The sequence below is a fragment of the Heloderma suspectum genome, chromosome 1 (assembly GCF_057233095.1).
Source record: "Heloderma suspectum isolate Gila_16-S chromosome 1, 16-S_ref, whole genome shotgun sequence".
In the NCBI taxonomy this organism is placed as follows: domain Eukaryota; kingdom Metazoa; phylum Chordata; class Lepidosauria; order Squamata; family Helodermatidae; genus Heloderma; species Heloderma suspectum.
In genome coordinates, this window is record NC_139458.1 from 146715233 (window position 1) to 146742178 (window position 26946).

General features: G+C 44.3%; 2 protein-coding genes and 1 long non-coding RNA gene across 7 annotated transcripts in view; 2 read left to right on the forward strand and 1 right to left on the reverse strand.

Moving 5' to 3' along the window:
• PECR (peroxisomal trans-2-enoyl-CoA reductase) overlaps positions 1-12273 on the forward strand; it is a 34538-nt gene extending 22265 nt beyond the window's left edge. For all 4 annotated transcript variants that reach the window (XM_084806635.1, XM_084806644.1, XM_084806617.1 and 1 more), the window contains 5 exons: positions 1385-1466; positions 2635-2731; positions 3821-3928; positions 10000-10111; positions 11729-12273. In XM_084806635.1, the coding sequence (XP_084662761.1) occupies positions 1385-1466; positions 2635-2731; positions 3821-3928; positions 10000-10111; positions 11729-11817 (488 nt within the window). In that variant the 3' untranslated portion in view covers positions 11818-12273. The remainder of the gene's footprint in view (positions 1-1384; positions 1467-2634; positions 2732-3820; positions 3929-9999; positions 10112-11728) is intronic.
• Positions 1371-19698, reverse strand: LOC146358264 (uncharacterized). Its single transcript, XR_014783987.1, has 5 exons — positions 19529-19698; positions 17422-17769; positions 11102-11214; positions 2819-2938; positions 1371-1472 (listed from the first exon to the last, which is right to left on the reverse strand). It is a non-coding gene; the product is annotated as an uncharacterized LOC146358264 (long non-coding RNA).
• A 1224-nt stretch (positions 19699-20922) lies between these two features.
• The window catches only part of MAP3K2 (mitogen-activated protein kinase kinase kinase 2), a 46975-nt gene continuing 40951 nt past the window's right edge, over positions 20923-26946 (forward strand). Inside the window, exon 1 of one of the 2 annotated variants that reach the window (XM_084806606.1) lies at positions 20923-21029. The gene's annotated coding sequence lies outside the window, so the exon portion shown is untranslated. Of the gene's footprint in view, positions 21030-21228; positions 21654-26946 lie in introns of those variants that run through there. The other variant, XM_084806597.1, reaches the window with a different exon arrangement.

Here is a 26946-nt window from a genome sequence, read left to right on the forward strand (position 1 = left end):
GGAGAAAACAGCATACCTTATTTATCAATCTTTTTATACCAGCCTTTTTGCAAAAATAAAGCCACCAGGGTGGTGCGCAACAAATCTAAATAAAACCTGCTTTTGGATTTTCCAAAACTGGTAAGGGAGTAATTTTGTTCTTGCCAAGAACAGTCATTCCTGGGCCTTCAAACTTTACCAGCTGGAGCATCCTACAGGTTTTCTCTGAAGCTAGTAGACCAGACGGCAGCAAGGTGGATTGGCATCCCGTGTTTATGCAGATACAAAGATTTATTTTATTTAATTGATTTCAGTTCTGTACCACCCAATAGCCAAAGCTCTCTGGGAGGTTCACAGAAATTAAAACCCAAAATACAATATATAAAATATTTTGCATACAAAAAGATGAAAACAGTTTAAAACAACTAAAAGTGTTAATAATACAGACCTAATAAAACAATGGATATTAAAAACTACATCATATGCCACCAAATGTAGAGGAAAGTATCTGATCCTGAAAAGATGACAATGTTGGCACCAAGTGGGCCTCAGTGGGGAGAGCATTCCACAGTTAGTGGACTGCCACCAAGAAGGACTTCTCCCTTGATGCCATCCTCCAAGCCTCCCTCGGAGGTGGCCCTCCGATGTTGATCATAGTGTACGGATAGGTTCAAGATCAATATAGTCCTGAAATGTGCAATTCAGTTGTGGTGTTCTGGTGAACATCTCGATTTAGTTCCATTTCTCGTAATGAATCCATGTTTAAAAAGAAAAGTATGGCCAAGTTGATAAACTTCCAGTGTAATCCTATGTGTACTTTCCTGGGAGTAAGTCCCTTTCGGTTCCATTAGGTTTACTTTTGAGTAGACATGTATAAAATTGTGCTATTATTTTATTTCCATAGCCTTAAGCCATAGATTTTGTCATTGTTCTTAAATTCAGCACTAGACTGAGATTTCACTATTCATTTATATCCCACCCCTTCCTCACAGAGAGTGGCTAACAACCTTTATAAGCACGGTACCGTACCATACACAAACACCATTAAAATAATAATTCTAAAATCACAGATAAATAATATTATATATTATATAATATATAATCAGTAAAAATAGACAAAAGAGAAAAAATCAGTTGCCTATGCCCCCAAAGCTTGCACAAATGTTTTCAACTGGCACCTAAATGACAACAGCATGGTGAACCACAATCTCTCTACTGGGAGTTCCACAGCCAGGGTGCCTCCACTGAGAAGGCGCTGCCGCATGTGTTAGCCCCGCATGTGTTAGCTGGGTCACACTCATCAAGGACACCACAAGTAAAGCTTGCTTTAAGCATTGCCCACCATCCATCTGGGAATGTAAAGACATTCACTGCTATTTTTCTTTTTTTTTCTGTCTCCCTACAGTGTACAATGCTTGGATGCAGGAGCATGGAGGTGCTATTGTCAACATTGTGGCTGATATGTGGAAAGGGATGCCTGGCATGTCGTAAGCCTGTTAATTAAAAAGAAAGTTGGATATTAATAACAGGACACATATCGCTGGCTTTAATTTAAACTGCTATGATTCTAAATAGTTTAAGTGAAAGCAAACTTAAACTTGCTGGGTATTTGAAGGGCACCAAAAAGAAATGGAACAGTAGCTATTTCCTAATACATCATTTCTAGAAAATGTTTTCTGAGATTCTGTTTTAACAAAAGTCTTTGAAGAATTCAGGACTACCGCCTGTCTTTATGATCCTTGTTTGTGGATCGCAGAAATAGCTCTCAACAATTAATTGTGACAGGTATGGCTTGTCTCAGACCACTTCCATGAACAAAAAGTATAATAAAAGAAGCAGCAGCCTTCAGATATCAGAAGTCTGCATTTCTTCTAGACCAGCTAAAAAACAGACATGGCATGAAAGTCTCTTGTCTGAGCAAACAAGACCCTCCCAGTGCAAACTTAAAGATGCACCAGAGGCTTATGAAGCATCCTATCCTTGCTTGCCATTTACACTTTTCCATACCTTGCAGGAGAAGAACATGGGGTTGTATCCAATGCTAGTCTAACTTAAGTTCTGTTCATTTCAGTGGGTCTATTCTGAGTAGGAATAACATTAGATACCACCCATGGGACATTAGTTGGCTGTCCCTGCTGTAAGAGAGACCATTGTATTTTGTGTCTCAAAAATCACCATGTAAGCAATATCTTCCTCCCAGTAACTAGCCATAATCCTATAACTTGTTGGCATGTTTGTAATTTGGGGGTGCAACTTGCATCATGTGAGCTTTTAGTCAGGATGGAGTAAGTGTAAACGGGCAAATGCAAAAGGTAGGATTCTGTACTGCAGTCCTTCTATCAGCTAGTCTCTGGCTCATTGACCCATGTCAGCACGCCTACAGGTAAGTGAGTTTGCCTGTTAACTTTTGGGCTGGTAAATATTCCTGCCTTGACTGCCCTGTTCTGCAAAGAGTGAATCGTTTGGATTTGTTCCGTGACCATGAAAATCTGTCCAATGAAGAGAGCTTGTTTGAGTTTCAACCTAGTTAGGCTTGGCAGGTATCGCTCTCGCCACCTCATCCAAACTTGATGCAGCTGCCACATGCTCCAGGGTTGTCCCAGGCTACCCTGTTGCTGGACGCTGCTACTGCTTTTTGATTTCCGTTCTTCACAGGCACAGTGGTGCAGCAAGAGCGGCAGTTGATAACCTGACCAAATCTTTCGCCATCGAGTGGGCCCACAGAGGTGTGAGAATTAACTCAGTTGCACCGGTACGTGATGGAATATGTGACCGGACAAGCTTTGGTGCCCAAGAGGGTGGAGCCAAATACACAGGCGGATTTCACACTGTTATTTACCTGGGGGTAGCTACGCTGAGCTGAAAGCAGTTGCTTTTCCACATGCAGGAGGTTCAGTTGGCCATTGTTGTTGGAGCCTGTGAAGGGTTTTCTTGAGAGGGTTCTACCTTTAAAGGCAGCCTAAAAATTTTAAATAAGTAGATAATAAATTTGTTGCTAAACTTGTAAACGCATTAAGGGTTGGGGCAGGGGTCTTACTTTCCTAAAAGGGGCTTGCTTCTGAGTAGACATATATAGGACTGCATTATTAGTCAGGATCTGGAACTTGAGGGCAAGACATCTCTTTGGTGTTCACTTGCAGCAATTCAGAAAGCATACAACCATCCAGTGGTACACTGATATGAGATATTAAGTGCCATCAAGCCAAGGAGACAGCAATTTAAAGTCTAAATAAAATGATTATTTTATGGTGGTGAGAGGTTATTGGCTTGGCTGAGAGTGCAAAAATCTAAGATCTGCACTGGGACTTGTCATGGAGGGGCAGAAGAACCTATTTAAGGTGCTGAGCTTTGTCCCTGATCCGTTGAACTCTGATTCTCCCCTACCCAGCTCTTCTGAGATTTTTCACAAAGCATGCCAGCATATTTGAAGCTGATCTTCACAGTCAGAAGACTAGATCCATGTTTTGTGCATGTGCTTTGGGGTATTTTTTAATGCAAGTGGAGATCTTTAGGGTGAATCCTGTACCACATGAGTACATAATGTAGTATTGGGATCAGGGGATACACAGAGCCCTGTTTACTAAGGGACCTATAAGCAACTTAAAGTAAGCCAAGATTTTGTATGAAAACGCTTGTGGTTAACAGCTGGAAATACGATTGACTTTCAACAGAGTAGCTTGTACTTTATGCGATTTGCTTGTTGGTAGATAAATATATCCATATTCTGTCTCTCAGGCTATTCAGTGTGCACACATCATTTTTTTAAAAAAAATGTTTGGGGCTTATATTGCTGTGTAACACAATGATGTAGTCTTACCATGAGCTTATCCTTTCTACACAGGGAGTGATATTTTCAGAAACTGCTGTTGCAAATTATGAAAGGGGGGAAGAAGTGTTTAGCCACTTTATTGAAAAGATTCCTGCAAAGAGATTAGGACTTCCTGAAGAGGTACAGTAGTATCTTAACTTTTTGGCACTGGAGGAATTTCCAGGTGATTAAAGAAAATATTAGGTTTTCCCTCCCTACATTATACTTGCACTATCCCTGATTTAGCACAAACCAACTTTGTAGTGGGACATGTTTATTGGTGGTACTCCTGATCAACGTGTGTGTTTGTGTGTAAAATTCAATACAATAATATATATAATTAAGGGGAAATTGTGCTGCTGCAATGAAAAGAGGGTGATCCCAATATATTAAAAAAACACCTTAATTAAAAAGTAAGACATTCACAGAATGGTAAGGCGTTGTTCTGAATACCATTGTGGTATTCACTTTATATTTATATATTTGTTCGTTTGTTTGTTTGACTATTAATGAAAGATAGAAAGACTAACAGAGTGTTCAAAAATATATTTAAGCTAAATGTTTTGGCTTCTGACCTCATCAGTAGCTGTGCCATTATGTGTTTTGGAGCTTAAATATACAGTCAGGGCCAGAAATATTGGAACAAGGATAACTGTTTGGGCAGTTGGCCTCTGTACACCACCACATTGAAGTTGAAAGGAAACACACCCAGATGGGAGCGAAGTCAGGACTTCCAGCTGTAATTCAAGGGGTTTGACAAAAGTGGGGCACTAACCATTCAGGAAGGACAGCCAGTGGCATACACACACCCTCACCGTTGGTGGCTCATAAGTAATGGAACAAACCAACATTTCAAACTGAAGGATCGCCTTTAATACCTGGATGAAAATCCTTTGCAGTCAATGACTGCCTGAAGTCTGGCACCCATGGACATGACCAAATGCTGAGTTTCCTTTTGTTTGTGGGTCTTTCTGCCTTCAGTCTTGTTTTCAGGAAGTGAAAAGCATGCTCTATTTGATTGAGATCAGGTGACTGACTTGGCCATTGAGGAACATCTCACTTCTTTGCCTTGAGAAACTCTTGCGTAGCTTTTGCTGTATGTTTTGGGTCATTATCCATCTGCAATATGAAGCGGCGTCCTATCAGTTTGGCAGCATTCGGCTGAATCTGAGCAGAAAGTATAGCCCTATACACTTCAGAATTCATCCTGCTGCGTTTATCAGCAGTCAGGTCATCAATAAACACCAGTGACCCGGTTCCATTGGCAGCCATACATGCCCATTCCTTAACACTGCCTCCACTGTGTTTGACAGATGATGTGGTATGCTTTGGATCATGAGCTGTTCCTTTCCTTCTCCATACTTTTCTCTTCCCATCATTCTGGTACAAGTTAATCTTGGTTTCATCAGTCCAAAGAATCTTATTCCAGAACTGGGCAGGCTTTTTTAGGTGTTTGCTGGCAAAGGCTAATCTAGCCTTTCAGTTCTTGAGCGTTACCAGTGGTTTGCACCTTGTTGTGAGGCCTCTGTATTTACATTCATAAAGCCGTCTCTTGACTGTAGATGTTGACAATGACATGCCTACCTCCTCAAGAGCTTTCTTGACTTGGCTAGATGTTGTGAAAGGGTTCCTCTTCACCATGAGCAGAATTCTGCAGTCATCCACTTTAGTTGTCTTCTGTGGTCTTCCAGGCCTTTTGCTGTTGCTGAGCTTGCCAGTTAATTCCTTCTTTTTCAGGATGTTCCAAACTGTTGTGTTGGCCACTCCCACTGTTTCTGCTATCTCTCTGATTGCTTCCTCAGCCTAATGATGGCCTCCTTCACTCGCATGGACACCTCTTTGGACCTCATGTTGAGTGTTCCAGTGAACAGCTACCAAATGCAAACATAACACTCAGAACCACCTCCAGGCCTTTTATCTGCTTGATTGGTCATGGGGTACCCAGGAAACAGGCCATACCTGGCCATGCAGCTGCTTGTCAGCCATTCGTTTCATTACTTATGAGCCACCAATGATGGGGGTGTGTGTATGCCACTGGCTGTACTTCCTGAATGGTTCGTATCCCATTTTTGTCAAACCCCTTGAATTACAGCTGAAAGTCCAGACTTTGCTCCCACCTGGGTGTGTTTCCTTTCAACTTCAATGTGATGGTGTACAGAGGCCAACTGCCAAAACAGTTATCCTTGTTGCAATATTTCTGGCTCTGACTGTATATTTTTGAATACTATGTTGTTAGTCTTTCTATCTTTCTTATACTGACTGCATCCACAGTGAATCCAGAGCCTCGTTGTTTTGCTGTTGTGAAGCTTTACACCGACCTCTGTGTGTCTCTCTCCCCCCCCAGACAGACAGACAGACAGACAGCTCGATCTCCTGCTTTAAAGGAGCACATCCGATATGGGCAGACTGCATGTGGCCTTTGGAGCCCACTTGTGCAGCCTCCTGTGGGTGTCCAAGCTGCCAGATGCCCCTCAATTCTCCCCCTCCCCATATGCTGCTGCCACAATTATGCTGGGGAAGAGACACATAGGAAAGCTCTCATGTGCCCTCATCCCCAGCACTTTCTCACTCCTGGGCTGTCAGAAGCACATTGTAAATTGCACACACACTCCCTCGCCCAGGTGGTTAGCAGGTAGAGAGGTGCAATCTCAGCATGCAGGGAGGGGTGGTTTAAGCCTCCTCATCCCTGTATGCTGAGATAGATGGCAAAAAGTGTGAGTGTGGCCACTTCTCTGACCCATTACTGATCACCCAATGCCGCCCTTGGGGTTAAAAGGTTGCCTACCCCTGGACTACATCCATCCTTGTACACATGAGTGCTACAGAAGAGGAGCCCTTGGCCTCCAAATAATTTTAAAATGTTTTTGTGTACACAATGGTTGGGAAACTGACACGAGGACAATAATATTTTATCACTCAACATGTCCAGTATGTGCCATGACCCTTGTGCATCCATCTTCCACACAGCACTCACTTTTATAATTTACCTGCTATCTGGGGTGTGAGAGATTGTATTTTCCCCATTGTCAAATTATTTATTTGAGTGCTAAAAAAGTGGAGCTTCTTTGCAACAGAAGTGCTACCTTGGGATAAATTACCTTGTGTAATATATTATATGAAATTAACCTATTTATTTATTTGTTTATTTATTTAAAACATTTGTATCCCACCCTATATCATTAAGATCTCAGGACAGCGTACTGATAAAATCAATGTCAGCGGTATAAAACAATGCATAATTTAAACACCTACAAACATATTAAACCATTAAATAAGCGAATACCAATTAAAATCTAAAACAATAAAACAGCTAAAACAGCATGCTACTTTAGGGAATGCATTTAGACCTCAAAGGTTTTGGTAAAATGCCATGTTTTTACTTGATGCTGAAATGAGACCAATGTTTGTGCCAATCAGGCCTCCAAGGGGAGGGCAGTCCAGAACCGGGGTGCCACAGCAGAGAAGGCCCTCTCCCACGTCCCATTATAGTGTGTCTCTCACACTGGTGGGATGCAGAGGAGGGCCCCTCCAACAGATCACAGTCCTCGGGCAGGCATATAGTCCAACCTAGTCTGGGAAAAGGCCCTCCTATGAAGAGGTATCAAAAGGTTACTATTTTATTTTATCTATTTGTGGGTTGCCTCTCTGCCCACAGGCATGGTAAGTAATTTAAGTTGCAATTGATTTCACAAAACTCTTTGATTAGTTTGAGAGTATTTTGAAACTGGATAATTTGAATTCTGGCTAAAGCATCACTTTAATGAGTAAGTGTGCTTTAACTACAGTCAGGGTCAGAAATATCGGAACAAGGATAACTGCTTTGGTAGTTGGCCTCTGTACACCACCACATTGAAGTTGAAAGGAAACACACCCAGATGGGAGCGAAGTCAGGACTTTCAGCTGTGATTCCAAGGGGTTTGACAAAAGTGGGGCACTAACCATTCATGAAGTACAGCCAGTGGCATACACACACACCCATCATTGGTGGCTCATAAGTAATGGAACGAATGGCTGACAAGCAGCTGCATGGCCAGGTGTGGCCTGTTTCCTGGGTGCCCCATGACCAATCAAGCAGATAAAAGGCCTGGAGGTGGTTCTGAGTGTTACATTTCCATTTGGTAGCTGTTCACTGGAATCCCAACATGAGGTCCAAAGAGGTGTCCATGCGAGTGAAGGGGGCCATCATTAGGCTGAGGAAACAAAATAAACCCATCAGAGAGATAGCAAAAACATTGGGAGTGGCCAACACAACAGTTTGGAACATCCTGAAAAAGAGGGAATTAACTGGCAAGCTCAGCAACAGCAAAAGGCCTGGAAGCCCACAGAAGACAACTAAAGTGGATGACTGCAGAATTCTGCTCATGGTGAAGAGGAACCCTTTCACAACATCTAGCCAGGTCAAGAATGCTCTTGCGGAGGTGGGCATGTCATTGTCAACATCTACAGTCAAGAGACGGCTTTATGAATGTAAATACAGAGGCCTCACAACAAGGTGCAAACCACTGGTAATGCTCAAGAACTGAAAGGCCAGATTAGCCTTTGCCAGCAAACACCTAAAAAAGCCTGCCCAGTTCTGGAATAAGATTCTTTGGACTGATGAAACCAAGATTAACTTGTACCAGAATGATGGGAAGAGAAAAGTATGGAGAAGGAAAGGAATAGCTCATGATCCAAAGCATACCACATCATCTGTCAAACATGGTGGAGGCAGTGTTATGGCATGGGCATGTATGGCTGCCAATGGAACCGGGTCACTGGTGTTTATTGATGACCTGACTGCTGATAAACGCAGCAGGATGAATTCTGAAGTGTATAGGGCTATACTTTCTGCTCAGATTCAGCCGAATGCTGCCAAACTGATAGGACGCCGCTTCATATTGCAGATGGATAATGACCCAAAACATACAGCAAAAGCTATGCAAGAGTTTCTCAAGGGAAAGAAGTGGGATGTTCTTCAATGGCCAAGTCAGTCACCTGATCTCAACCCAATAGAGCATGCTTTTCTCTTACTGAAGACAAGACTGAAGGCAGAAAGACCACAAACAAGCAGCAGCTGAAGGCAGCTGCAGTAAAGGCCTGGCAAAGCATCTCAAGGGAGGAAACTCAGCAACTGGTCATATCCATGGGTTCCAGGCTTCAGGCAGTCATTGACTGCAAAGGATTTTCATCCAGGTATTAAAGGCGATCCTTCAGTTTGAAATGATGTTGTTTTGTTCCATTACTTATGAGCCACCAACGGTGAGGGTGTGTGTATGCCACTGGCTGTACTTCCTGAGTGGTTAGTGCCCCACTTTTGCCAAACCCCTTGAATTACAGCTGAAAGTCCTGACTTCGCTCCCATCTGGGTGTGTTTCCTTTCAACTTCAATGTGGTGGTGTACAGAGGCCAACTGCCAAAACAGTTATCCTTGGTCCAATATTTCTGGCCCTGACTGTAGATCAGCCTTCCCCGGCTGCCCTCCGGTAGTGTTGAACTATAACTCCCATTATCCCAAACCAGCATGGTGTGGAAGGCACTGGGCTGAGGAAGACTGAACTAGATGCTAGGTTAGCATGTTGGGGGCATGGGGCACAATGCTTAAGAAAGAGCTGCCATCAATTAAGCTTTTTTGGTAAAATTATATTTTTAGCAGGTTGTATTCAATAGTGCCTTTGTGCTGAAGCCCTTCTGCTTGTGGAAGATGGGGTGCCTGATTTTCTGCAGTCCCTCCTACCCACAGCAGCCCCCTCTCCCAAGTTGCTCTTAGTGCAGCTTTAGTGAGGCTCCTACAACCCTAAGTAGGGGGAAGTGGAAAGAATCAGGTGCCATGCCTTGCACAAGCAGAAGGGCTTTTTTGCTAGCACAAAGCTACCATCGGATACAACCTGGTATTTTCACTCCTGTATTAATGCGGGCCACCCTGGAATATGTAACGAACACGAGCCCGTCAGAAGTGTGGCTAGGAGTCCACACGTTCAGGCAACACTGTAGGGGAGTGTCGTGGTGGCAGCAGGTTCTGCACCTTGCGGTAGACATCTGCATTGCATGTACAAGTGTAGGCATGCTGCAGACATGTTGGAATGTGCATAGGGTGGGCGTGCGTGTGGAGCCCTATTCTACAACGCCACCACTGCCCTACACAAACTTGTTGAATGTGTGCAAGAGGCTATAGCATAGGAGACATTGAACCCCTGTCAGTCTAACCGTAAGTAAATGTCCTGATTCTTTGTAAGGTATCTCTTTTGGTGTGTTTCCTGCTGTCTCCAGCTGCCTCCTTTATAACTGGAGAAACTGTGAAAATTGATGGTGGACAGAGCTTATATAGAAACATTTGGGAAGTTCCAGGTAAAAAACCTACATATTAAAAAATGCTTTTATATTAGACACTCGAATATTCAAGGGATCTTATTAGAGAATGAAGGAGTGCTGCCTCAAAAGATGAGGCTATTATGCAGTATAGAATATGGAAACTGGCACAACATGTTAACTCCTTGAGACATTATGCTTTCCTTCTTTTGAAAGTGGCCTTTCTAGTGCTCCTTGTCATGCCATAATAACCAGTTAAATCTCTAAGGTTAAATCTTGTCATGCCATAATAACCAGTTAAATCTTTCTCTTCATTTAAGAGACTGGCCCAGACATGTTAATATTTCATTTTCCAGATGTACATGCGTTCTCCTTCTGATATTGTTGTTTTTGTTGTTTCTTACTAAGCTCAGCATCTGAATTTGTGTACCAATAGCCCTCCAATAAGTTTTAAGCATTGTCGTCATTCATGTGGCATGATGAGCCACAATTCTGCAGAAGAATGGGTTATCGTGAGTGAACCATGTGTTGGTGCACGCAGCCTATTCGTGTCTGCTTGGCTCCTCCCTCTATCATGACAGTCTAAACAAACCAGGAATAGTTTAGTGCAACACCCAAACCAGAGGCCCTAGCTTGTCACTCACTTTACAATCCAGGATCACAATCCAAGGTTTATTCTTGGCTTACATGTTATTTGAGAGTGACAAGCCAGGATCCCCAGTTTGGACAGCATACTAAACAAACTATTCCTGGTTTGTTCAGCTGGTAATGCCAGCAGGATGTGCCAAGCAGGAGTGAACAGGCTGCATGCATCATTCACAAGCACGGATTCTCCAGAATTCTGGCTTACGCTTTTGTGTGAATGAGACCATTGTGTTTTCGGAAGGAGTGCAGAGATGCTGAAATAACCTGGCTTTTCAGTCTGTGCTGCAAGATGAAATTTGGTATGTATAAATGAATGGTGGCATTGGTACAGTGGTGCAAAATCACCTAAAGGAACACCCACACCAAGTATATTTGAACTCGTACTTCTTAAATGAGGAACGTGACTTCGGTGCAACATGTCAAAGGAAATGGAGCAATATTGGTGGTAGATCATAAGATTCAGACAGCACGTCTTCCTCAAGCAAAAACAGTAGACACTGCAAAACAACAATAAAAACTATGCCGATGCAGGCATAACCAAAGATGCCACAACTTTCCTGTGTCTTGTTATTGTAGCACACTAACAAAGGTATTCTTGTGGAAACTAAACAGACACAGTAATGTTCAGGGACTTCTTAGTAATCATAGAGACCTTAACCAGTGCTTCTGTGCCCTTCTCAGCTTCCTGATTATCCCCATAGTCCCAGGGTAGAAGTCCTCCCACCCCACCCCCCCGGCCTTAGATGTTTTGGCCGACAGCTCCCATCAGACCTAACAAGCATAGCAAATGGTGAGAAATGATGGGAGTTGTAGGCCAAAACATCTGGATGTCTACAGGGTGTTCACCCATGCTGTGGTTTCTGTTCCCCCAGTTCCTCACCTGTGCCTACTCCACTCAGGGCTCTCTATCATGACAATTTCTATTCATTGAAACTTAGCTGGAGTAGGGTAAGAATAAAGCAGTGGCTTCCTTTCCAAGGTAACTGAGTTTTGCTGTATCCTTTCTTGCAGATCATAACAGGTGGCCACCTGCTCCAGAAGGAGATAATTCCAAAGCCCTCAGGACCATGCTTTCAGGAAAACCTCCATCAAAGATATAAATCAAAGAAATGGGGCTAGAACCCTTCCATTCCTGTCATTGGAGAAATGCTGTCTTGCAGTAATTTACCGCAATCACAAGAAACTCCACCTCACTGGGGATAAAAAGATGTACGTACTTTGGGGGTTTGGTGTTTTTTTGTTTTATGATGGCAATATAAAAACTTGCACTCAAAGTCATCATAGGAACAACCACTTGTCAACACATCCTGTTACTGACTTTGATGTGAAAGGGTAAATGTGTGTCTCATACCCCCTCCATTTGCAATTTTTACTTCAAGCTCCAGAGTATGTTGTATTAGCAAGGCACTGAAGTGAATCAGGCCAAAGTTCTACAGTTTGTTACCATGGGCTCTCTGATTGCTTTGCATTGATTATTCCTGCCATAACGGTGTATGCTGGAGCTCCGAAATATGACAGATGATGAGACTCTACAATAAACTGGTGGTTTACATCTATGTTCAAAGTTTTCTTCCATGTTCAAGGAGAGTAGCACTAACTGCAACATGAGAACATCTTTTTCCATGCTATACTTCAAAAGTTCAGAAAGGGAAATACTCATCTTGTACTGAGGAAGGAACTGATGGCTGTAGTCTGTCCGCTGGTGGAATGGCATCCAGTAGCAGAATAGATTCCTCCTCCCCCTGCAGTCCCCCGTGTCACCCCAAAATCCACTTCAGAGGGTTGGAAGGCCCCCCAGAGGCTGCAGTGGGGAGGAGGGGGAAGCAAAAGTCCTGTAGCACAAGTGAAAGTCCACTCACATCATGTTGGGTGTGGCCTTCAGCTTCCTTATTTCATGTGTGTGTTACAAGATGAGAGTTTGTTTTTCTATGTGTTGGCCAGGAAGCTAGCACTGCTGGCTACCCAGCTCAGTTTACCGAGCCAACAAGCTGGTGGGTGACATACCCTTTGCATTGGCTAACCCTAGTGATTAGAGAAGTACGTTTTCCAGAAATTGGCAACATGGGAGAAAATAAATTATTCCTGGAAGACACTGAATGTTTTTGGGGGTAGAGGGAGGCAGAAAATTGAAATATGGTTACTTGACTAGTGGTATTATACTTGGCAGTTTCCTATAGAATTAGAAAAATATATAAACTAGGGCTCTGAGAGAAAAACTCAAGTCAAATTGCAGCAACACGAGCTGTATTTTTGTATATTTCACCAAATGAAAGATAGTTAGCAAAATCATCTGCTTGTGATCCAGGCAAGTTCTGCACTTTGAAGTATCGCTTGATTTCAGTGGGAGATTTTAAAATATGTGAATCATATTTGTGAACCTGAGAACATGGTCTACACCTGCAACAAGTGCAAGTTGATCACACTGCTGGAAGAAAAAGTAAGAGGACTGGAGTGGCGACTGTCAACCCTCCAGGGAATAAGAAATCACGAAGAGTTATTGGACAGAATGGTGGAACTATAGCAGCAAAGTGAAGACCAGAAGCTTGAAGAGCAACAGCAAGATGAGGAAAAAGTGGGAAATGCTGAGGTGAGGAAAAATGCAGTAGAGGATACTCCTTGGAAAAGGGTGACGGTTAGGAGAAGAACTAGACGCCACTCTGCACCAGTGGAAGCAGTGGAGCTGATTCCAGGTACTTGAGGATGAGACCGGAGGACAGCCTGCAGAGGAAGAATTACAGGGGAACCTGCATGAGAGTGAGCAAGAGGCTGAAGGTCAGTCAAGCAGAGGCGATGAAACCCAGGCCTACAACAAGAAGAGTAGTAGTAGTGGGAGACTCCTTGCTGCATGGGATCGAGACCCAAGTATGTTGCGAAGACCCGTAGACTCGCCAGGTATGTTGTCTCCCGGGAAGATGGATTAATGATGTGACTGAAAGGTTGCCTGCACTCATAAAGCCCACTGACAGGTATCCCTTCTCATCCATGTGGGAACAAATGATACTGCCAAGCGGAGCTACGAAGAAATCACGTCAGACTTTGAAGCTTTGGGAAGGAAACTCGAGGACTTTGGGGCTCAGATAGTTTTCTCATCCATCCTTCCAGTAGTTAGAAGAGGGACAGAAAGGGAAAGAAAAATACTCCGGGTGAATGACTGGCTACGAAGGTGGTGCCGACGCAAGAGATTTGGATTCTGGGACCATGGGCTATAATTCCTCGAACATGGGCTGTTGGCAAGGGACGGTTTGCACCTCACAAAGGCTGGGAAGAATGTGTTTGGCCTCAGCATGAAGAACTTCATCAGGAGGGCTTTAAACTGAATCCTATGGGGAAGGGAGATGTAAAGTTGGGAGTAACAATGGATGAAGGCTCATGCACCACAACAGAGAGAACAGCTCTAATAGCGCCCAATAATAGTCTTCAGACAGATGTAGGAAGAAAGCCAGACTATGAAGCACATGTTCTTCAATGTCTATATACTAATGCCCAGAGAGTATGGGAAACAAACAGAATGAACTTGAACTCTTAATACGGGAGGGAAATTATGACTTGATAGGTGCAACTGAGACTTGGTGGGATGACTCTCATGACTGGAATACAGCAATTGAAGGATATAACTTGTTCAAAAAGAACAGGAAGAACAGAAAGGGAGGTGAGGTTGCACTGTATGCGAAAAATACATATCTCTGCACAGAAATACAGGAGGAACTTGCTAGCCCCATCGAGAGCATTTGGATCAAAATAAATGGAGCAAAGAATAAAAGGAACCGGGTGCTCGGAGTCTACTACCGGCCACCCAATCAAGGAGAAGACGAGGATGAAACTTTTGAAAAGCAAATAGCCAGTGTTTCAAGGAAGCATGATGTAGTAGTAATGGGGGACTTCAATTTCTGCAAAACATGGCCCCTCCAGGAAATTCCTGACTTGTGTGGCAGATAACTTCCTCCTACAGAAAGTAGAGGAAAGAACTAGAGGATTGGCTATCCTTGACTTGATCCTAACCAATAGAGATGTGTTAGTGGATCAAGTAGCAGTTACAGGAACTCTGGGGTAAGCGACCATGTTATACTTGAGTTCTTGGTTCTAAGGGATGCAAAAGCCGAGTGTAGTCAAAAGCATACCCTGGATTTTAGGAAAGCTAATTTTAATAAACTCAGCACAATGAGAAGATCCCATGGCAAGCAACTCTAATGAGAAAAGGAGTCCAAGGTGGGTGGGACCTTTAAAAAAGGAAATTCTCAAGACACAATTACAAATTACAAGAGAGCCAGTGTGGTGTAGTGGCAAGAGTGTTGGACTGGGAGCTGGGAGATCCGGGTTCTAGTCCCCACTCGGCCATGGAAGCTCACTGGGTGACTTTGGGCCAGTCACACACTCTCAGCCCAACCTACCTCACAAGGTTGTTGTTGTGAGGATAAAATGGAGAGGAGGAAGATAATGTAAGCCGCCTTGGGTTCCTTGCAAGAGGAAAAAAGGCGGGATATAAATGCTATAATAAAACAATGAAATAAACAAATAAACAATTCCAACAAGAAGAGAAGGTGGAAGACAACAGAAGAAGCCAATGTGGCTTCACAAAAAGCTTAGCGATGACCTGAAAACAAAAAAGCACACATACAAGAAGTGGAAAGAAGGCCAAGCAACAAAGGAAGAGTACAGCCAGGTAGCACAGAATTGCAGGGGTGGCATCAGGAAGGCTAAAGCTGAGAACGAGCTGAGGTTAGCGAGGGATACTAAAAGCAACAAAAAGGCTTTCTTCAGCTACGTGCATAGTAAAAGGAAAGAAATGGTGGTTCAGCTATTAAATAAGGATGGCAAAATGAAGACAAGGAAAAGGTAGAGGTGCTCAATTCCTACTTTGGCTCAGTCTTCTTCCAAAAGAGGGTCTATGACCCCTCCCCCCCCCCCCCGGCAAAAGCGAAGTACAGGCTGAAGGATTGCAGCTTGAGATGGATAGGCATATGGTCAAGGAACACCTAATTACTTTGAATGAGTTCAGATCTCCAGGGCCAGATGAACTGCATCCCAGAGTAATAAAGGAACTGTCAGAAGAACTCTCAGAACCACTGTCTATTATCTCTGAGAAATCATGGAGGATGGGTGAAGTCCAGATGACTGGAGGAGGGCAAACGTTGTCCCTATCTCAAAAAGTGTAAAAAGGAGGAACCTGGGAACTACAGACCAGTCAGTCTGACATCAATCCCTGGGAAAATTCTGGAGCAGATGATAAAACAATCCATCTATAAGCACCTGGAAAACAATGCAGTGATTACTCGAAGCCAACATGGATTTGTCAAGAACAATTTAGACTACTCTGATCTCATTTTTTTATAAAGTAACCTCCCTTGTGGACTGTGGGAATGCTGTGGACATAATATACCTCGACTTCAGCAAAGCTTTCGACAAAGTGCCCCATGATCTCCTGATGAGCAAACTAGCTCAAAGTGGGCTAGATGAAACAACAATTCGGTGGATCCACAGTTGGCTACAGAATCAGACTCAAAGAGTGCTTATCAATGGGATCTTCTCAAACTGAGGAGAGGTAACGAGTGGGGTACCGCAGGGCTCAGTCCTGGGCCCAGTGCTCTTCAACATTTTTATTAATGACTTGGAGGAGGAGGTGCAGGGAGTGCTGATCAAATTTGCAGATGACACAAAATTGGGCAGGATAGCTAATACCCTGAAAGACAGAAACAACATTCAAAGTGATCTTGATAGACTGGAGAACTGGGCAGAAAACAATAGAATGAACTTTAATAGGGATAAATGCCAAGTTCTGCACCTAGGAAAAAGAAACCAAATGCACAGTTACAAGATGGGGGATACGTGGCTCAACAACACGACAAGTGAGAAGGATCTTGGAATTGATCGATCACAAGCTGAATACGAGCCAACAATGTGATGTGGCTGCAAAAAAGGCAAATGCTCTTTTGGGCTGCATTAACAGAAGCATAGCTTCCAAATCCCAGGAAGTACTAGTTCCCCTCTACTCAGCACTGGTTAGGCCTCATCTGGAGTACTGTGTCCAGTTCAGGGCACCACACTTTAAGGAGGATGCAGACAAGCTGGAGAGGGTTCAGAGGAGGGCAACAAAGATGATCAGGGGACTGGAAACAAAGCCCTATGAAGAGAGACTGAAAGAACTGGGCATGTTTAGCCTTGAGAAGGCTGAGGGGTGATATGATAGCGCTCTTCAAGTCCTTGAAAAGTTGTCACAGAGAGGAAGGCCAGGATCTCTTCTCCCATCATCCCAGAGTGCAGGACACGGAATCATGGGCTCAAGTGACAGGAAGCCTGATTCCGGCTGAACATCAGGAAAAACTTCCTGTTAGAGCAATATGACAATGGAACCAATTACCTAGGGAGGTGGTGGGCTCTCCCACACTGGAGGCATTCAAGACGAGGCTGGACAGCCATCTGTCAGGGATGCTCTGACTTGGATTCCTGCACTGAGCAGGGAGTTGGACTCGATGGCCTTGTAGGCCCCTTCCAACCCTACTAGTCTATGATTCTATGAATCTGTTATGTGAATCACATGGTATAGGTACTAACTTGCCTGAACAATCTGTTGCTTGTATATATGTTGATAATCTCAGCTTCTTTGTAGCTGTTGATATAAATATGCTGCATAGACTAACTTTCCCCAACCTGGTGCTTTCCAGCTACAACTTCCACTTTAAAATAATGTTGTTTTATGGGCCACCCACCTGTTCAGTTCAGCATTTTAGAGATGCCAGGGTATTTGAGTATGGGATATAATCCAGGCATTTTGTTCTTCTAAAATTCAACAGTGTAAATTTAGGCTGCAATCCTATGCATGTTTAGACAGAGAAAAGTCCTACAGCTCCTGGCTGGAGAATGCTGGGAGTTGTAGGAGTTTTCTCTGTCTAAACATGCATAGGATTGCAGCCTTAGTTTATCATGTTATAGTAGTTTCAGAACTGGCTCAAGTAGGGATGTAAGGACTGTGTAAAATCTGCTCCATCTGTGTTTCGCAGATTGTCAGGTGTCTTTTGTTCCGTTGTCCGCCCACGGACAGATGCAAATGTTTTTTTCTGTCATGCGGAAAGATATACAAATAATTACGTAAGTACTTACATAACTATTCACATAATTTACTTTAGTACGTAACATTTAGCGTATTGGCCCCCATTCCACTCAATATTTTCTCAGCAGAAACATACGTATTTTCCTACGAATTTATATACGTAAATTTCAAGAAAGTAAAAAAATAATCTGAAAGTCCCTGGACTCCGTGTGGCCTGAGGGGGTTGCTCTGCAGTGGATTCCACAGGTTGGATTCCTAGAAATCTGAGCTCATTTTAGTCCATCTTCAATTTCTCCAGCATCCCTAGGCTCGTGTGCTTTTACCTATTGAGAAACGCAGGTATTGAAAGGCGGGGGGTAGAATGCCAAAGTTGCTAGCCATAAAACATATCCTGCTTTCCCCCATGTTGTACATAACTCCTGTCTGATGTGCTGGATGAATGAGCATTCCCCCCATCACACACACACACTTTGGAACTGTGGGTGAAAAAGAGGTAACCAAAAAATGCTTGGATAGCCGAGACCTTATTTCTTCCAAAGGTGTGCATCTCTCCTCCCTACGTTTAATGAACCCCCAGTCTCTTATTATTGCATTTATATATTTTCCTGCTGTGTTGCTGGAATGCTAGAAGCCAATTTTCTATCCTGAACTGCCAAGTTCAGAGAGTGCCTTCAGGTCATTTTTTGGACACTCTCTGGCATTAGGTCATCAGACATACGGCAAGTGTGTTATACCAAGATGGGGGTGGGCATGGGAGAAAATTACTGAGAGGATTCATTAAATGTAAATGTGGACAAGCCTTTATGCACTCTGCAATATGTCAAATAAAACCACTGAAGCAAAGAAGATGGGAGGAGTGACACTTTATTACTGGACCACACTACTTGTCTTGGGATCAATGCTTTTAAAGTATTATTAGAGCTGAGCAACAGTACCTAATTCAGGTGTGCCTTTAAAAAAAAAAATACACCTGTACAGTGTTTGAATACTCAAGCAATAGAGTCATATGAAAATAAACCTATTCTAGAAGACCTACTCAGGTTCCTTGCTTAAAATTCCTGTTGCTATAAAACTGGGGTACAACGTGTGGCATCATAAGCTGCTCTGCCGCTCCTCGCTAAAGTTCTCAATCACAGCAGCGGAGAGTTTAATCAGGGGTTTCTTCCTAGCAATGGTAATGGGAGGGTAGGGTGTGCACTTTCTAGCCTATAAAATCTGCCAAGCGAGTGCTATGAAGCATCATCGGCTTGTCGTTTACAGAGTCAGCCCGCTGCAGCAAAAACAACGAAGAGTCTTGTGACGCCTTAAAAGGCTTAACAGATTATTCTGGCCGAAGTTTTCGTAGGCTGCTTGTTCCATAGCCCACTTTCTTTGCTGATTCCGTGTGTAATAGTTTGGTGGGCTCGACATCCTGCCTCCTGCTCAAGGCAGAAGCGGGAAACAGCCCGAGAACGTGCCAGGGCTGCGCGGCACAGGGGGCGGCTCGCCGCGCTCTCCGTGGGAGGACGCAAGGCTGCCTCGGGCACATCCTTGCCGAGTCTCCTGCGCTCTCCCCTCACGAGGCGCGCGCGGCCGTCGGCTGGATGCGAACCTCCGATCTTGGGGCACGAGAGCGCAGCCGCCGCCGCACGCCCGCGCCACAAGCTGCGAGCGGGCAGCGAGGAGCGGACCTACCGGTGGGCAACGGAGCATGCGCACTCTAAAGTGGCGGGCTTTTATAATTTTTTGAGGTTTTTTTTTTAAAAGCTACGTTAAGGAACACTTACCATTAAATGTTCAGACCGGTTGATATCGAAAGTATTAAGAATCTCCCCATTTATCGATGTCCTTCCCCTCCCCTCAGGTTAGAAAACACGGTTGGGAGGGGGGAGAAAGGAACGAAGGAAAAGGCTGCGCATGCGTTCGCCGTCGTCCATTGCTACGGTCAGCGTCGCTCAGAAAGCGTAGGGAAAACATTGCTTGTGAACCACCGAGATAAGAATAAATGTAGAGTGACACACAACGTTGACTGAATGGAGAGCTTCTGAGCACGCACCGGAGAAGCCATTTTTAAAAGTCCCTCGGGGACGTTAAGGGCAGCTGCCCATAGAAATAAAATTTGTTCCATTTTATATATATATATATATATATATACACACACACACACACACACAGATACATACATACATATACATATACATACACACACACATATATATATATATATATATGCAGTAACCTTGGATTTTATATAGCTGTGATAGGGCAGCTTGTCAATCCAGGGACAAAAGGTAACAGCAAGGATGAGAGACCATACTCATTCCAATTAGGATCTTTGTGTGTGTAGGAAATGTGATTGCCGTGCAAAGAATAATACAGAAAAGAACTGCCATGCAAAAGATAATCCGGTCGATTGTCCCCCGTTTTGCAGCTTCGAGGGCTGTTACTGAGGATGTGGCTTACAATAGCAATCTACTGTTAATATTGAAGGCTAGAGGTGGGGACGGGGCTGAGGCTGACTGGGGTTTCAGTCCAAATTTCTCATACGAAAAACGTCCTTACGGTCCATCTAATTAAGGTGCCTCCTCAGATCCCGTCCGATCACAAATCCAGCACGCAATTGCATCCATAAGCCTTGTGCTCCTTCACTTGCATGCAGATATGTTCCACGTTTAAATATTAAAAGGTAAAACGCATTTGCCCACAAGAAATAAGGGCGTAATTAGAAAGAGCATAAGCTCTTCGCCGCCGCCTTTTGCTGGACATGGAGAAGCGGGACATGCTGCCGCCCAAAGGCAATTATGCTAAACTCCTCGATTTTTCAATTGTTTTCTGTGACCGTCTTCCCTTCTTTCCACCCTTCGAGAGTGGGAAATGGCGTTTCAAATTAAAAGCGGACGCTGCTCTTGCACGGTATATCTAGCTTTTGCAAGTCTACGATCCCGACCAATTTTCGAGCGGAAGTGCCAATAAGGACTACGGGGGACGCGACCCAGGGGCTTTTACGCATTAGACTGAAAAGCGCGATCCTGTATGTGCCTGCTCAAAAGACCCACTGAGTTTAACGGGCATTACTCCCAGGTACGTGTGTAGGGTAGCAGCCTAGAGGAACTCGGAAGTTGTTTCTCCACGAGAGCGCGTTGCTCTTCATTTATCTCTGTGATGCAAAGTATACAGGAGGGGAGGTGCGTGTTATCATAGAAAGGAGACGTCCTAGAGCGCCGCTGCCTTGCACCTAGAGAAAACCATAGATGCCGGATTTCAGGTTTTTCTCTGGAAGTTTAGGCTGTACGTTTCCCTCGTGTCCTTTCCCCACTCTCCCCTCCCCCCCGGTGAACCGTAACAACGTATTTTGTGCGTGACTCGAGCCCGCAAATATGCGTGCGGAACGCGGCCTCCCCCTCTCCCCCTCTCCCCCCCCCCCCAGCTCCGCCGCTTTACCTTCGAAGCTTCGCACCTTTCCTACAACGTACGCCGTGACGTTGACGTTCCCGCTGTGTGCCGTGTCACGGGTTCCTGCGTAGGGGAGGCGGAGTCTGAGGAGCGCTGGAGAAGGAAAAGACGGGCTGGAGTGCGGGGAGGGGGCGGTCTGGCTGAGTAGGCGACGGCCGCGGGGTGGGGGGCTCCCCGCCGCCTTCACTCCCCCCGCCCCCGGGTGGCGCGAGAGACAGGGAGCGCGAGGAGGCCCTCCCTCCGCCTCGCCGTTGGGGGCTCCCGCCTCCCCCCCAGCGTGCTGCTTGTCCTCTTCTTTCTGGGGAGGGGGCTGCAGGGCCTGCGGCTCTTCCCCTCCCCCCACGCCCCCCTTCTCACCTGGGCAGGGCCGTGAGTGTTCTGGCCTCGGCTGAAAGCCAGGATCCTGCACCCGTCCGATGTTCGGGCCCTGAAGCTCCCCCCATCCTCTCTGCTCCACAGGTATGTGAGGGATGTGTTGGTGTCAGCGATTCCGGTGCCTGGTGAGGTGGGGGAGAGGAGCGGAATTCAGTGCCCCGGTGTGGATGAAAGAGATGGCTGTGGAAGGCTGTGGAGGGGGAGAGGCATTCACCCGCTCGCGCAGCTGCTGGGAAAGCATATACTGCATATTTTAATAATCTTAGTTTAGCTGGTTGTGTTACACTTTTCGTACCTTGGTTTGCAATTAGGAAAAGCCAAGTACAAAAAGTATTGGGGGTTTCAGGATTTGGGAGGACCCTTGCGTTGTCATTGAGGATTGCGAGGGGACGTGAGGCTGCAGGGCTGCCTAGGAAGTAACGAGAGAAGTAAATTGTGGTTCTTTGCTGTGCAGTCCTGGATGTCTGCTCGGAAGTAAGACGCGCTGTGTTCAATAGGGCTTTCTCCCCGGTAAGTGTGTGTTTAGGATTTCAGCCGGGGAGGGGTCTTGAAAAAACATGCGTACTTGAGAGTCAGTCCCACGGAACATTGTTGGACTTGGTTCTCAGAAACAACCATAGGATCAGGCTATGCAGTATGTCAGCCACGGGTAAACAGTATATGGATGTATGGTTTCTCTGAGAACAGAATATATTTTATGAAATGTGTTCCTCTATCTTTCTCTTCCAACCCCCACCACATTTATACACCAGGAATTTTAGACAATTGAAATCAGGTTTTAATCGCAGGTAGGTGGCCTTGAGAGAGAAGAAATAAGCAAGAATCCATGAATGCATTACGAAAGAGCATTGGATATGAAGTAGGAGACTCCTTGAGATAGTAGTTTGGAGGGAAGGATATAGGAACAGAATAGAATTAGTCTTTAAATGAGGTGTGGAGGGTAGTAATGGTGGGTACAAGCTGGTTCTTTAATTCCACTTTACATGAATTCTTGATTATAAATTGAAGAATCATAGTCTTTCTGTCTGATTATAACTATGAAGTTTTGTGAGTTGCATACCATTAGGTATTTGTGAGGAAAAAGTGAATGCGAGGCTTTGCCCTGAGTTGTGAAATGTAGAAATGTAAGGAATTTCTCTGGCTTCCACTCTTACTTGGCATGGAAATTTCTCAAAGTTTGCCACAACATTGTTGGTTGGAAGATCAAAGCCTAGAGATGCTGACCACATCTTAGGGATATTTATGTTTCAGACTTTTTTTATGGGAATAGCTAAAAAGGCTAGTAGACATTCATTTTTGGAATAATTTTTATAGCATACCTAAGAAAGCACAGTTTGGAAAATAATTTGGCAGGTTAGCACTCCGACTTTTTTGTAGCCAAAAAAGGTGTGTAAGAAAATAAATGGTGAAATCATACATAAGTAAATATAGGATTTTCCACTGAGTAATTCATTAGTGTATTCACAACAGCATTAATATGTAAAAGGATCTTTCTAACTTTGCTATAATTAATGCTTACTGCCCTTATGAACGGTCAATGTACTTGTTCATGTTTTAAGGTTTATATAGAATGGTCACTGGCTGTTCCACTGGCTGTTCCTTTTGCATTTCATGATAATCTGGTCTACCTATTCACATCCCCCAACTGAGGATGTGTGTGTGTCTGTCCCCCAACTGAGGATGAACTTCATGTATCTGACGAAGTGGGCTTGTGTCCATGAAAGCTTATTTTTGTTAGTCTTTAAAGTGTCACTAGATTCTCTGTCTTTGCATTGTAACTGATGAGTGGAACCTGGAATAAAGTGTTGTGGTATCTGTTCTAGGGCTGCGGTGGCTTAGTGGTTAAGACGCTGAACTGCAGACTGGAAGGTCAGCAGGTCAGCAGTTCGAGACCCGAGCGCCACGTGACGGAGTGAGCTCCTGTCTTCAGTCCCAGCTCCTGCCAACCTAGCAGTTCGAAAGCAAGAAATTGCTAGTAGATAAATAGGTACCGCCTCGGCGGGAAAGGTAACAGCGTTCCGTGCACCTCGGTGTTCAGTCATGCCGGCCGCATGACCACGGAAGCGTCTTCGGACAGCGCTGGCTCTTCAGCTTAGAAATGGAGATGAGCACCGCACCCTAGAGTAGGACATGACTGGTTGGGGACACCTTTTATCTCTTCTTTGTTTCAGTCAGTCAGCATGTGCCTCCACAATACACCATTCCATCTCACCCCAACAGTCCTCATAGGGTTGGGGTTTTTTGTGGGGTGCAGTTCCCTTCTGTGGGTTTTTCTAAAGCATTTTGGGGGGGGTAGTTTTGCAAACCTTGGGGTTCCCCTGAACTTGCTGATACCTCATTCTTGTGCTGTTTTGATTACATAGGGCTGTATCCAGCACTGCCAGTGCGTCTCCACTGAGTATGTTGCACTAGCAGGACCCATAGCTGGTGAAACAGGAAACTAGAATTTCTTAGAGCAATCCTGGAAATGAGCCAAAATATTTATTTCTGAAATGGGACAGGTCAGTGGAGCTCCCTTCTGCTATCTCCGCTGACCTGTTCCTTTCCAGCAACAAGTGTTTTAGAACGCACTAGCTTCCTGTTGTGCCAGTGGTGGGTCTCACTGGTACACGGGCAGCATTGGATACTGCCCATAGACTGGTAGTAGTAGATGGTGCTGTTTTGGCTACATAAAGACTAGCACTCAATTAATTGAGATCAATATTGATACCATTAAGAAAACCTATTTAGGGTGCAATCCTATGCATGTTTAGACAGAAAAAAGCCCTACAACTCCCAGCATTCCTCAGCCAGCCATGTAGGACTTTCTTGTAGGACTTTTTTCTGTCTAAACATGCATAGGATTGCATCCTTAGTTATCTGTTAAGTTAGGTATGTATATTTTCTTGGGTTGCCCTTTATTTTTGAGCCAGAGTAGCTCCTTGAGTCACAGGATATTTGTGATGCTATCATTCCTGGCTACCTGCAGAAAAGTTACTTTAGGCTAATTATGAGGTAAAGGTTCAGTAAAAAGTGTATGCCATTTTTTTCTTTTTACCTGCCTATTCCCCACAAGGCCTTATAGTCTTAAAACCTCAGATTTTTAACTGTCATTTGTATGCCTTAATTTGAGGGGACAAATTAATTTGAGTTTCTAAGCAGCTGAATGGATTTAGTTAATATGTTCACTTGGACATAAGCACTCTCAGGATTGCAACCTAGCAGTCTGATCCTCTGCATGTCTGTATACTTGGAAATAAGTTACACTAAATTGAATGGAATTTACTTCCCATTAAGTATACACATTATTAGTTGTTTTACATAATACAGCTTTAATCAAATAACAAATTTACTAGCAGTATTAAAATGCTTAATCTGAAATTGCAGGCTTGCACATAGCGTCAAAGTCGCTAGAATGTAAAGGGATTTTGCTTAAGTTTGACATACATCTGCATGGAAATACATTACTAAGATGTAACAATACACAATGATCATTTTGGTATGACTGCTTATTCAGCACACAGTGGCTGTGTCTTCATTTCAAGCTAAACTATGTTTTAGTGTGACATGAACAAGATGCAGTGAACTTTGCATATGTCTCCTTCCCCTCCTCCCACACATTCTGAGGGACGGGTTTGGTTTAACCATGGTTTGTCATGTTGACTGGACTGACAAATTGTGATTAACATTAACTATGGTTAGTTTCAAACAAGACTTCTAACCATGCTTTATGAAGCTGGCTTGTTTAAACTAACCACAGTTAAGACTAACCATATTTCTGGGTCCGAGCAACATGACAAGCTGTGGTTACTTGGAAATGGAAACTTCCAAACTCATCCTCCCTGCCACATGGAAGGACAAGAGGGGAGCATGCAGTCTTGAGGCTTGCTACAGCAAGTTCATATCGTGCTAAACTATAATTCACTGTGAAGTGGAAATGCATCCAATAGCACCATTGTTATACTTGCAGCATAATATCTGTGAGTTCCTGGATCATATAATGGAGATGGTTAAATTCCTTTATTTTGCAGTTCATTGTTTGATTGAATTAAGCAGGAATAAACCCCCAAATTTCATATGTGCTGGCTTAATTTCAATTGTGTAATCATGCCAACAAGAGAGAGGGTGAGTTCACATGACATGACTATCCACGCTGTGGAATAAGCCATGCAATATGTGTTGTCATCGGAACAACCCAAGGTGAGCCGGACAGATGTTTGGCCTTGCCATGGGTTGCTCTCCCCTTCAGTCCTGTTGCAGGTAACCCAGGGGACTTGGCAGCAGACCTTGTCTTTTCTGCTGCCAAGTCCCTCTCTCTGCGGGAACTGCGAACCCGGATGAGGTTCCTGGCTTTAAAAAAAATTCCTCTGGACATTTGCGCAAATTGAGGCTGAAATATTTTTAAATTATTTTTTCAGCCCCAGTAATGTGCACAATAGTCCCTGAATATTTTCTTAAAAGGGAACTATATATAGGCTGATTTTACAGCCTTTGACAGTGGACAAGTGGTGAAAAGGGGTGCAGATCACCCTCTTAGGAGGCTTAAAACCCTAGGGTTTTAAGTTTTGTCCTGACCCTTGGGGTCCCCACTTCGAATCCCCACTTGGCCGAGTCCTCAGCATGTCATCCACAGAGAGATCTGCAAACCATCCCCCTTTTCACTCCCTTTCTCGGTAACCACGGCTATGTTGTCAAAGGTTGCTCTGGTTAGTGTGAACTGGAGGGAAAATGGGGTGGTGCGTAGATCTCTGTGAAAAAGAGTCTCTCTTTTTCATAGATACTCTTCCACAGAGATCTCTACACACACACACACACACACACACACACACCTTTTCCCTCCTGTGCGCAACTCCAAAAAATCCCCCCCCACGAGGTTGTTTGCCCACATTACCAGGGCCAAAAAAATAATTAAAATACCTTTGCCGCAATTTGCGCAAATGTCTGGAGGAATTTTTTCTTTAAGGTGGTTAGTGAATGCATGACAGGCCCTCCAAAATGCTGCTTGGGCACAGTTAGAGGGACTGTCCCTCACTCACTGGTGAGATCACTCAGCAAGAGAACCTGGGGTTTCTGCCACTTTTAGCAAGCAGCTTGCCAATGCCCGCAACCCATGATGTGTTGGCAGTACCGGGTTTGGACGACATGCCAACCCATTGTGAGTTCACCCACCCCTACAACAAGCCATGGGTTGTTAGGGTGGCTTGTTGCCCATGCACAAGGCACCCTCCAGGAATCAGTCCAATTTTGCATGACAACCCACCATGGCTTGTCACCCAGGATAGGCTGGTGTGTCATGTGAATCTAGTCAGAGTAACAAGATGTGGAGGATAGTAGGGGAAATGCTTTTAAGCTTGCACAGGTTCATAATAATTTTGTGGAATGTTCTTGTCAGGAGAGA